Raw genomic sequence first — 12420 nt, 5'->3', positions numbered from 1 at the left:
GAGGTGGGCAGAGGAGAGGAGAGGAGAGGTGGGCAGAGGAGAGGAGAGGGGAGGGGAGGTGGGCAGAGGAGAGGAGAGGGGAGGTGGGCAGAGGAGAGGAGAGGAGAGGAGAGGAGTGCAGTGGAGTGGAGAGGAGAGGAAAGGGGAGGAGAGATGAGGAGAGGAGAGGGGAGGTGGGCAGAGGAGAGGAGAGGTGAGACACAGGGTTTATGAGGTAGAAATGACAGGAACATCAGCTCCACAATACCACTGATATAATGGATGGAGGGAGATGGAAGTATAGTCAGTCAGTCTGGGCCACGTTTCCCTTAAGCATCGCCAGCCTAAGTAGTTGCATAGAATCCATTTCACGAATTAAATTACATTTATGGACTGTGCTTTTTTTCTTTTTTTGTGTCGGGGTGGGGTTGGGGGGGGCTAATAGCTCACATCTGCCAGTTACATAGGCTAGCAGCTTACATCTACTAGGCCTAAGAGCACAATCTTCTGTGGAAAGTGGTATGGATTGGGGAATGAAGTTCACAGGAATGAAAGGTTTCCCACAGTAATATGTAGTATGTGTGAATATGTTAAATAAAATAAATAAATCATAAAACATGATGAGTAGAGTGCTGCGTCAAAATCAGCCGTAGGCCTACAGTATATTAATCTTCCTTAACCTCCTCCTCATCCTCAAAATCAGTCGAAGGCCTACAGTATATTAAACTTCCTTAACCTCTTCCTCATCCGCATCCTCATCCTCCAACCTCCGGGGTCCTGGTTTAGATCTTTTGGGTTCAAACTTGTACTGAGGACAACTAACGATCTTAATCAATAAAGAAACTGTAGAAAATGACTGTAGAAACAGTTACTGAGGTAAACAGACACAGGCCTATCCCTGTGGGGATCCGTTCCATGTTGTCAGACACTTATAATTACAGTATAAGCCTGTAAGTGGCATAAAAAAAAACCCAACAACATTTACTTTAATCCGGATGCATGCCCCATGGGATAACACTGTATCGCCATTTTTCAGATGCCCGTAATAGTGTTCTTACTCAATACTGGATCCATTTCGTCCCTTAATTGTCCTTAGTTATTGTTTGGAACCAAAAAGATAGGGCACAGGTTGAACATCCCAACGTTTCCCTTCTAGAGCAAGGAGCTCGCAGTCACACTACTTGCTTGTTTGTTTGTTTGTTTGGGAACCGTGTGTAGAAATGACTAAATGTTTGTAGAATCATTCGACGAGAAGACCCTTTATCGCTAAGGTTCACCGTTATTGGGAAACGGGGCCCAGGTCTGGTACAATCTTCGTGAATCAAACCCGTGATGGCTGGTGAATTTTGGAACGCACGTGAAAGGTCCAAGGCACTGGGATCACTCGGATCACTCTACTGTCCGTAAAGTAAAACACTGCATTCCCTTAATGTGTCCTGCTAGAGATCATTTAAGGTTGACAAGACAGCTCACCATCCACGGATCCGAAATCCTTCTCATGGGCCCGAGTGAGGATCTCTTTGTAGAGGATCTCTGCTTCCTTGTACTTGCCCTGCTTCAGGTAGCAAGAGGCCTGAGAGAGAGAAAGAGATGGGGGAGAGAGAGGGAGAGGGAGACAGAGAGAGAGAGAAATAGAAAGAAAGTAAAAAAGAGAGAGAGAGAGAGTAAGGGAGAGAGAGTGGAGGAAGATAAAGAGAACGTAAAAGCATAAGACAAGTAGTCATTTAAATACAGACAGAGAAGACAGCTAGAGGGGCTTTTTGATTGAAGGGTTCTTAGAAAGGCATTTGAGGTTTAAAAAACGTTTAAAAAAGTTTTTTTTTCACTGTGTGTAAAAGGAAGATTCACTGGAAAGGCAAGAGGCTTCGCCAGCCTCAGATCTCAGGCCTGGTTCTCCTCACTCACCAGGTTGTTCTTGGTCTTGGCCATGTCGGGGTCAAGGGTTAAGGTTAGGGTTAGGGTCAGGTGCTCACCAGGTTGTTCTTGGTCTTGGCCACGTTGGGGTCGTCGGGGCCCAGGCGGGTCTCGTAGATCTCCAGGGCGCGGCAGTAGTAGTACTCCACCTCCTCATACTTGCCCTGGTTCTGGCACAGCAGCGCCAGGTTGTTCAGCTGCTTGGCCACGTCAGGGTGGTCCTTCCCCAACACCTGATGGAGATGGAGGGGGGGGGAGGAGGGAGAGGTGAGGAGAGGAGGGAGAGGGAGAGGGAGAGGTGAGGTGAAGAGGGAGAGGGAGAGGTGAGGAGGGGGAGGGGGAGGGAGAGGGAGATGGACGGGGGGAGGGGAGGTGAGGAGGGGGAGGGACAGGGAGAGGTGAGGAGGGAGATGGAGAGGGGAGAGGGTGTGAGGGGAAGAAAGAAGAAACAAGGAAGACATATGTAAACTAGGTATTAATTCATTCAAAGTTGAGTCCTCGCAAGGCAGACCTTAAAATGAGTTTAGTCAAAGGCTTTGTAAACGTTTGATCGTATGATCATATCAGCTTGATATATTTCAAAGTAGCCAATCCACTCCTCATAGTCCTGGTCTAAACCACCACTGCTGTGTAGCTGGTTGTGTGTCTGTATATGGTGCAACTACCTAGGTATTACGTATATGGCATCTACAAAACATCATTAAAATGTAATCGCTCTGAAACTAATCACTGTTCTGTATATGTGTGTGTGTGTGTATGTGTGTGTGTGTGTGTGTGTGTGTGTGTGTGTGTGTATTGAGATGAGTTCATGCGGTCTACTATTTAATCACATGGCACCTAAAAACAGCTATCAACAAAACCGCATTAGAGGGCTCTGAGGTTTCTGTGTTATGCATTTGGACCCTCTGGCTTGCCGTACCTTCTCCCGGATCTCCAGCGCTCTCTTGCAGAGCGGCTCAGCCTCCTTGTACTTGCCCCTCTTCCCGTACAGCACCGCCAGGTTGTTCAGGGTGGCCGCCACCTACACGGCAACAGGGAGACAGCGTAACCATTAACAACAGCTGTTGCCCACGGTAACTGCATCTACCCTAAACAGTGGAGTTGGTGTGATGACTCTTGGCCCAAAAGATTGGTAGCATAATTCAGCCTCAAAATGATTTTCCTCTGTATAGATGAATATGCTTGTTGAAAGTTGTTTTGACTTCTGCAATATATAACTCTATAACTCTCGCTGAGGTAGAATTGAGGACAATCACACTTATTCTCATTGGCTTCTCCTTAAGGTACTCCCGTATATCCAATCAGATTATTGAATGGAGAGGTAAACGTACTCATCTTAGAAATAGGGTGTCTCGAGTTTACCGTCAAGGGTTACACCCATGGAATTGAGCCTTAGTATCCTCTCAAGTACAGTCAGTGCCTACTGGCCAACAACTGTAATCCTAGGGTCATTCTGGCAACGTGTATGTGGGTGTGAAGGCCGAATTATGCTCTGTTTTAGACGTAACGCGTAAGCACGTAAGATACATAACCCCCCCTTGCGGGGTAAAATATCCCCCCTTACGTGCTTAAGTGCGTCGCCCAAAATTCCTGACTATGCGACTAAAACACTAGCCTACGGCCCTACACAGCTCGCAAAGGCTGTGATTGGCCGGCTACCACAACCTTTCACAGAGTCTCACGTTTCCGGGTTAATAGCATACTACAGCCTTTTTTAGACCCAGACATTTTTTAAAATCATGAATACCCTGCAGACCGTCTCACAAGCCTTTTCTTATGGATTAGGAACAAACATAACAGAAGAGGTCCAAAGACATGAACTCCTTTACAAATCCTCTTTAAACACTTATAGAATGCTTAAATTACCGCGAATTTATGGAGAGAATATCCCATTCTCACCCGCGATTGTTTGGAGAGAATGTGGTCATTCACAAACAAATAGGTACTTTCATATTCATTTTCCGCCACTTGTGAGTCATGGTGATATCTTTCATTGAGTTCATATTGACGTGAATCATCAATTGCACCAGCTAGATTGATAGAATGAGCCCGGTCTGCTCATATACAAAAGTTAACAGTAACCTGCCGTTACCTTAGAGAATATCCCATTCTCACCCGCGATTGTTAGGAGAAAATGTGCTAATTCACGAACAAATACTTTCATATTCATTTTCCACCACTTGTGAGTCATGGTGGTATCATTCATTGAGTTCATATTGACGTGAATCAATCAATTGCACCCGCGATTTTGATAGAATGAGCCCGGTCTGCTCATATACAAAAGTTAACATTAACGTGGGCTTAACTGATGGCCAGCACCATTGTAGTTACAAGCATTGACAACATGATGAGATTCTCTCACTGTTTACCACCTCATCTTAAATAATGTAACTCATAAACACATCGTTTTAAAGCCTGTCGCAGTCATTAAAAGATGTCAATAAACGAACTTTTGCGTCATGTCTTTTTCGCCACTGGTACTGAATTGCCAACATTTGTATTTTGTGTAACACATGTATTCATAACATCAAGCCTTTCGCCCACTACACTTTCATGCTCCGGTAAGTTTTTTTCCTTTGTCCTGCTGCAATAAATAGGCTTACTTAACTCAAAATAAATCTACAGTTCTGGCGTCAATTTGCTTTGCAACACGCAACACAAGCCTTGCAACACGCTCTGCGTCTAAAACGAACCTTAAATCAAAACTTGTCTAAAACAAGTTCCTTGTGTAAATTACGTGCTTAGGCGTTACGTCTAAAACAGAGCATAATTCGGCCTTGAGCCCAGAGAATGCAAAAAAAGTGTGTGTGTGTGTGTGTGTGTGTATGTGTGTGCGTGTGTGTGCGTGCGTGTATATTGTGCTTGTACGTGTGTGTGTGTGTGTGTGTGTGTGTGTATGTGTGTGTATGTGTGTGTGTGTATGTGTGTGTGTGTATGTGTGTGTGTGTATGTGTGTGTGTGTGTATGTGTAAATGTGTGTACATAAGTGTGTGCGTGTGTGGTGCTCACCGCTGGGTGGTCTTTGCCGAGTGTCTTCTCTCTGATTGACAGGGCGTCGTTGAGCAGGTGGGCTGCCTCTTTGTATTTGTTCTGGTCCCTGTGTGCAAACAGAGAAGTGAACAAGACTGCTTACTGCTGCTCTGCCATCTCAAAACAACACTACACTTTTAAAAAAAACATTTACAACACTTGAGAAACCCATTTACACAAAAATAAATGGTTAACACTTTAAAAAATAAATGGATAACACTTTAAAAATATACGTATAACACTTTAGAAAGACATTTATAACACAATCCTAAAAATGTCTTTTTTAAGTGCTATAGATGTCTACACTGTAGTAAAGACGTTAATAGGGTGTCAAGACATTCAAGACTTATTAACCATACTTCAAAATGAACGTGTCTATTGTCATTTTAAACTTCAAATAAAGGGGTCATTAAGCGAGTAATGATGCTGAACACACACACACACACACACAGACACGCAAATGAAGGGGTCATTAAGAAAGCAATGATGGGGAACACACAGACACACACAGACACACACAGACACGCAAATGAAGGGGTCATTAAGAAAGCAATGATGGGGAACACACAGACACACACAGACACACACAGACACACAAATGAAGGGGTCATTAAGAAAGCAATGATGGGGAACACATAGACACACACATGCACGCACGCATGCACAAACGGCTCAAGTATGCAACTACGGACAGGACTTTGTGCAACAGTGCACATGGGTGTCCAAAGCATACTAGTTTTGCTCTTGAGGACACTCAGCTCACAAGCTCAATCACTCAATCACAGTGTTTGAAAAAAATATCAATACGTCAATTTTTATAGGCCTATAGATTTCCCTGCCCCTTCATAACTGTTCCCTCCTCTATATAAACAGTGATGGATAGTCCCTTAAAATACTGTTGCTGGTAATCCAATCAGCTTTGGTCCGCTGAGGGATGAAATGAGGGAAACTCTCACTGTACCAGCGGGTCTCCAGGGAACAAGCATGCTAATGAGAGTCTGCATCTGCACTGTGAGTAGCTTTGGATAGAAGCGTCCGCTGAATGAAGTGTATAAATACATTTTGTTTTCTCCTGAGGTTGAGCCAGTCCTGTAGCCACACACACACACACACACACACACACACACACACCTCACCTGTAGCCACACACTCTTACACAAAACAAGCACACCGACACACACACACACCCCTCACCTGTAGCCACACACACACACACACACACACAAACACACACACCCCTCACCTGTAGCCACACACTCTTACACAAAACAAACACACACACACAGACTCACACACAGACACACACACACACACACACACACACACACACACACACACAGACAGACACACACAGACAGACACACAGACACACACACACACACACACACCTGTAGACCAGGGCCAGGATGTTGAGCATGGTGGCCACGTCGGGGTGGTCGTGTCCGGAGGTCTTCTCCAGGTCCTCCAGCGCCTGCTTGCACAGGGGCACGGCCACCTCGTAGCGGCCCTGAGAGGCGTACTGGATCACCAGGTTGTGGAGGGTCCGCAGGCGCGCTGGGATCTCATAGCCGCCCTGCTGGGCTGCTGCCACCGCCGCACTATTGTGCTGCTGGGGCACTGAGGGAGAGAGAGAGTAATGGATAGAGATAGAGAGAGAGAGAGAGAGAGAGTGAGAGTGAGAGTGAGAGAGAGGGGGGAGAGTGTGAAAGAGTAAAAGAGTAAAAGACAGAGAGAGATAGATAGAGATAGAGAGAAAGAGAGATAGATAGAGAGAGAGAGATGGATAGATAGATGAGTAGATAAGAGAAAGATAGAAAGACAGAGATAGATAAATAGACAGAGGGAGGGGGGTGGGGCATAAACAGATCGGGAGATGAAAGTGTGAGAGTCAGATGAAAAGAGACCAATAAAGTATTGGGATAGAAAGTGTTTTTTCCAAACGCATCCATTTCACATTAGTTTTTTAAAGCAGCATTTCTATTCATACAGAGACTTCCACCACAAAGGTCAGAGACACCAATTACCCCTCAGGTATACGGCACCTAAAGGTCAGAGACACCAATAACCCCACAGCTATACGACACCTAAATGAGTGAGAGTTTGATTAGATCATGTTGCAGAGGGCCAGAGCACACAGCTTACTTCCTGGTCCGTGGTCATCGTCGTCGTTGGGGAACAGGTCATCCAGAGAGTCCTTCGGCACCTCCCCTTCCTTCTCCTCCTGCTGTGAAGAAAAGAGTGAAAAACACATTTAATGAACTACACCCCCTTATAAATAACAATACTAACGACGCTCACAATGACAGCACCATTTCCTTTTACTTCACACTGGTCTTTTTGTCGCCCTGGCCTCGGGGAAGCTTGTTAAATATTTAACTTGCTCTCTAAAAAGGCGACCGGTGTCCTTTTCCAGATAGGGCCGTAATAAACGTGTCCCTTCCTCATTTACATGTAAATGACCTATTCATCTGCAGCGTGTGACAAGACACATGATGTGTTGAGGGCCCTTGAAGTGAGGTTAATAACTCCTGATTTGTTGCCACTTAATAAATGTGTTTTAAAGTGTTACACATTTTTTTTTTTTAAGTGTTTTATAAATGTCAGAAATAAGGAAGGAGAGAGGATGAATGAGTGTGAGAGAGACGCCTAAGGCAACAGCATCCTCCTCCACTCCCACTTCTACAGAGAAAGAAAGAAAGAAAGAAAGAAACAAAGAGAGAGAGAGAAAGGGAGAGAGAGAAAGAAAGAAAGAAAGAAAGAGAGAGAAAGGGAGAGATAGAAAGAAAGAAAGAAAGAAAGAAAGAGAGAGAGAGGGGGGGGAATGAAAGCAGCAGACTAAAGGAGACTGTAAACATAAACGCCACTGTGAAGAAATTAAGTGTATTGGAATATGACAGGCTGTTTTGGGACGTGTGTTTGAATGGGATCCGTGTGACACCATGGCAGAAAGGGCATTCTGACTAGAGTGCACCTTCATATGTACATGCTATGTGTAACAACCCCTGTATCCTCACGTCTGACAGGCTGAAAGGAATATGACATACAGTGAGGCAAGACAGAACAGAATAGAGAGAGAGAGGAGAGGAGAGAGAAAGAGAAAGATTGAGAGAGAGAGAGGTATGAGTTGCCACTCTTATGGTAATAGTACTCTATGCAGGAGAGAATGATAGATGACAGATGCCAAGGGAGAGAGGGGGAAGAGAGAGAGAGAAAGAGAGAGAGTGAAGAGGGTTACGGGGTTGTGTGAGAGAGAGCAGGGAGTAGGAGAGAGAGAGTGGGGAGGAGGATATGAGAGAGAGATTTAAAGGGAGAGCCTTGACTGTGAGCACATGTAAAATAATAGAAAGTTAAAGTGTAGATGGGAGGTGTATCAGTGCCAATATATGACAGATAGGAAAGGTGTGAAATATAATGGGATACAAGTGGAGGGAAGGAATACATCAATGCAAATATAACAGAGAGTGAACCCAGAGGAAACACTGCAGGGGGAGGGGAGGGAGAGAGAGAGAGAGAGAATGAGAGAGAGCGAGAAGGAGGGGAGAGAGAGAATGAGGGAGAGAGATGAGTTTCCACTCCTCCCTGATAGAGAACAGGAACCTGATCCATCTATCCATGAGCCGAGGGTGGAGAGATGGATAGAAGGAGGGAGGAAAAGAAAGGAGTGGAGGAGAACGTGGAGGAAGAGAGCGATGGATAGCACCTTTAACCCCTAACCCCAGCCCCCCCCACCCCCCCTCCACCGTCCAACCTCCTCTGTCCGGGAGGGGAAAATAATCAATGTCGTCTCGGCACCGTTGGAGGAGTGAGACTCAGGAGTAAGCAGGGTCCCCTCTGGGCAGGGCGTGTGATGGAGGAAGGTCCACACATTGAACAGGGAGCACAGGAGGAGGTGGGGGGTTGGAGGGCGCGTGATGGAGTGGACCACGCAAGGAGGTGGGGGAGGAGGACGATAGATGCACTGGCAGGCGAGGCTTTTTATCAAGGAAGAGGAAGCGGGAAGGAGGGGTGGACAGAACAAGCAGAGTTATGGGTGGCTGTGTGTGTGTGTGTGTGTGTGGGGGGGGGGGTGGCTTTGTGTGTTTGTGTGTGCGTGGCTGTGTGTGTGCGTGTGTGTGTGTGTGTGTCCAGGAGCATCCATTAATTTAGTCTTGGTTTAATTTGACACATATGAACTGTATGGAAGATGTATGCATTTCTTGATTGCGCAGCTTATATGTAGTGTGTCCGTGCTTCAGAGAGTGTGTCTGTCATAAGGTCATTCCTATCGTGGGTGAGATGTCCTGGGCTTCTTAAGTTGATTTATTAACCCCAGGTCAGGGTGTGTGTGTGTGTGTGTGCGTGTGTGTGTGTGTGTTCTCACTGTGGGGGAGACGTCCTGGTCATAAGATAACTCCATGGTCTATGTATATTATATATGCATGAGCGTGTGTGTGTGTGTGTGTGTGTGTTTGAGTTCTCACCGTGGGGGAGACGTCCTGGTCGTACTTCTTGAGCTGGTTAATAAACTCCAGGTCTATGTATATTATACATGCATGAGTGTGTGTGTGTGTGTGTGTGTGTGTGTGTGTTCTCACCGTGGGGGAGACGTCCTGGTCGTACTTCTTGAGCTGGTTCATGAACTCCAGGTGCTTCTTCTCCTCCTCCAGCTGGGCCACGCTCTGCTCGCTCTTCTGCAGCTTCTGCTGCGTGTTGGCCAGCTCGTCACGCAGCCACTGGTTCTCCTGGCACAGGCGCCGCACCTGCGCACGCAGCTTCTGCTTCTCCGACTCCACCGCGCTCAGGTGGCTCGACAGCGCCATCATCACCTGGGAGGAGGTGGGGGGGGAGGGAGGGAGGAGGAGGAGGGGGGTGGCAGGTAAGGTTCAGATCTCAGAATGAATTCCTTTATTGGATCTTTGAGTGGTGTCTGGAGTCTCAGGGCTGGTTGATGAAATATTTGGTAACACTTTGAACCCATTATCCATAAAACATTATAAACACACTCAAAAAGAGTTATTTAAGTATTTATAATGCCTCATAAAAATAATGGTACCGATGACATATTTGCTATTTATTCACCAAATGCTCTTTTTGGAGCCATATGTGACCCCACCTAATAACAGTTGTGTGGGGCTTATACCACATCATCATGACTCTTTAAAAGCACAGTCATATCTATTTATAAATAATTATATAGACTTATGTCAGTTGTTTTGATGCATTATCAATACGTTATAAACATTTATGAATATATTTATAATGCTATAATACTGAGTCTAAGTAATTTGTTAACAAATTATTTTTGTCACTGATCAGGAAACAGCCATAGGCACATACACCTGCCTCTCAGACCCTCAGCTTGGTCTACTTTACATAGACCAGGCGTGCAAACACATGCACATACACAACCCACGCCCCCCCATACACACACACATGCACATACACATACACACACCCCGCCCCCCCATACACACACACACACAAACATCCCGCCCCCCCATACACACACACCCACACCACACACACACACATTCCTCCCCCCTCACCCCCTCCTCCCCACACACACACACACGCCCGCTCCTCCCTCCTCACCTGCGCCTCCCTCCTCCCCACACACACACACACACACACACACACACACACACACACACACACACACACACACACACACACACACACACACACACACACACACCTCCTCCCTCCTCACCTGCGTCTCCCCACACACACACACACCCTCCTCCCCCCTCACCTGTGTCTCCCCACACACACACACACACCCTCCTCCCCCCTCACCTGCGTCTCCCTACACACACACACACACACACACACGCTCCTCCCTCCTCACCTGCGCCTCCCCCAGGCCCAGCTCGATCATCTCCACGGACTTGCGCAGCAGGCTGGACTTCTCGTGCACCAGGCTGGCCTCCTCGTCCTTCTTCAGGCACTTGATGGTCTCCAGCAGGCTGTGCAGGATGGCGTTGTGCTCGCTCTTCAGCGCCTCCAGGCCCTGCGCCACCAGCCGCGTGTTGGCCATGATCTCCTCCTGCGTCAGCTTCTCCAGCTTCTCCTCGCCGCCGCTGCCGCGCACCGGGTACACCATGGTGGACATGCTGCCGCCGCCGCCGCTGATAAAGTCACACGGGGTCTAGAGCCTGCGGACGGACAGAGAGAGAGAGACACTTATTAAGGAAGGGAGAGACAGGATGGAATGACAAAATAATGAACATGCTAGAGCCTACAGGAGAGAGAGAGAGGGAGGGAGAGGGAGAGCGAGAATGAGGGAGAAGAAGGAGAAATAGATACGTTTTGGAGAGAGTGAGAGAGAATGAGAGAGGGATGTAAGAGGTAAAAAGATGGGTGCACAATGGTGGGTGTGCTCTTGCAGTCGGGGTTGGTGACAGAGGAAGAAAAAAAAAAAGAGACAGAAAAAAATAACAGAATAAAGGAGAGGAGCTGGAGACAGGTACACCATCTCCATGGAAACAGGTACACCATCCCCATGGAGACGGGTACACCATGTTAATCTCCATCTGGTTTCCAATTCCACTTTTGTGATGCCAGCATACAATATGAGAGTTGAGACTCCCTCTCAAATCTCTCCTGGACATTGATAGACACGAGAGAGGAAACACTCGGCTAGACAGACATGCTCTTAGTCCACTAGGACCCGGAGGAAGAGACAGAGGGAGGGAGTAAATATGAGTGGGAGAAATAAACTGTGTGAGGGGGTTGTTTTAGACATGGGGATAAATTACACACAGCTTGTACACACACACACACACACGCATGCTTGGGGATGAATTACACAGCTTGTTACTGCATGTAGGAGAATGTTGTGGACAGAATGCATGAACAGTTTAGTAACTGTTCCAATAACTGTGTGTGTGTGTGTGTCTGTGAGTGTGTATGTGTGTGTGTGTGTGTGTGTGTGTGTGTGTGTTCCCTGTGCCAAGTCTTCAACTCCATGAGGAACAACACTATTCTGTTCCACAAAAAGAAGGCGTGCAGATTTGGCACAAGTTTACAGTATGTCTAGGAACAGGCTGTGTGTTTGCGTGTGTGTATTTATATTTGTGTGTGTGTGTGTGTGTGTGCGTATTTATGTGTGTGTGTGTAAATCTGCATACGTGTGTATGTGTGTGTGTGTGTGTGTGTGTGTGTGTGTGTGTGTGTTCTCTCTTCATCTTCCCCCTTTCTGCAGCCCGTTAGCATGAAGCGAGGCATGAAGGACAAAGACAATGAAACACAGAGAGAGAAAGGATGGAGAGAGAGAAAGGAACGAGGGAGATACAAATAAGAAGGAAAAAGGGAGAGCGGGAAAAATGGGTGATGCAAAAGGTGGAGCTGAAGACAAAGAAAGGACAGAGAGAGAGGGACATAGGAGAGAGAGAGAGAGAGAGAGAAAGAGAGAAGACAGAAAAGAAGGAAAATACGAGGTATGAATGATGAAGTGTGAGGCAAAAAGAAGGTGATGAAGAGAAATAGAGGAGTGAACATGGAAGAAGAACAAAATAG

The 12420-nt window shown here is 46.6% G+C and overlaps 1 protein-coding gene across 2 annotated transcripts in view; it reads right to left on the bottom strand.

The window, feature by feature from the left end:
- LOC308374912 (kinesin light chain 1-like) overlaps positions 1 to 12420 on the bottom strand; it is a 41447-nt gene that overhangs the window by 15402 nt on the left and 13625 nt on the right. For both annotated transcript variants that reach the window (XM_080850884.1, XM_080850885.1), the window contains exons 2-9: positions 10751 to 11057; positions 9498 to 9728; positions 7066 to 7147; positions 6312 to 6540; positions 4903 to 4990; positions 2813 to 2914; positions 1953 to 2126; positions 1453 to 1552 (exon numbers count right to left, since the gene is read on the bottom strand). In XM_080850884.1, the coding sequence (XP_080707010.1) occupies positions 1453 to 1552; positions 1953 to 2126; positions 2813 to 2914; positions 4903 to 4990; positions 6312 to 6540; positions 7066 to 7147; positions 9498 to 9728; positions 10751 to 11014 (1270 nt within the window). In that variant the 5' untranslated portion in view covers positions 11015 to 11057. The remainder of the gene's footprint in view (positions 1 to 1452; positions 1553 to 1952; positions 2127 to 2812; positions 2915 to 4902; positions 4991 to 6311; positions 6541 to 7065; positions 7148 to 9497; positions 9729 to 10750; positions 11058 to 12420) is intronic.

Source organism: Sprattus sprattus, assembly GCF_963457725.1.
Source record: "Sprattus sprattus genome assembly, chromosome: 1".
Classification (NCBI taxonomy): Eukaryota; Metazoa; Chordata; class Actinopteri; order Clupeiformes; family Clupeidae; genus Sprattus; species Sprattus sprattus.
The sequence above is the reverse complement of the archived record's forward strand: the minus strand, read 5'-3'. Positions and strand labels throughout refer to the sequence as shown.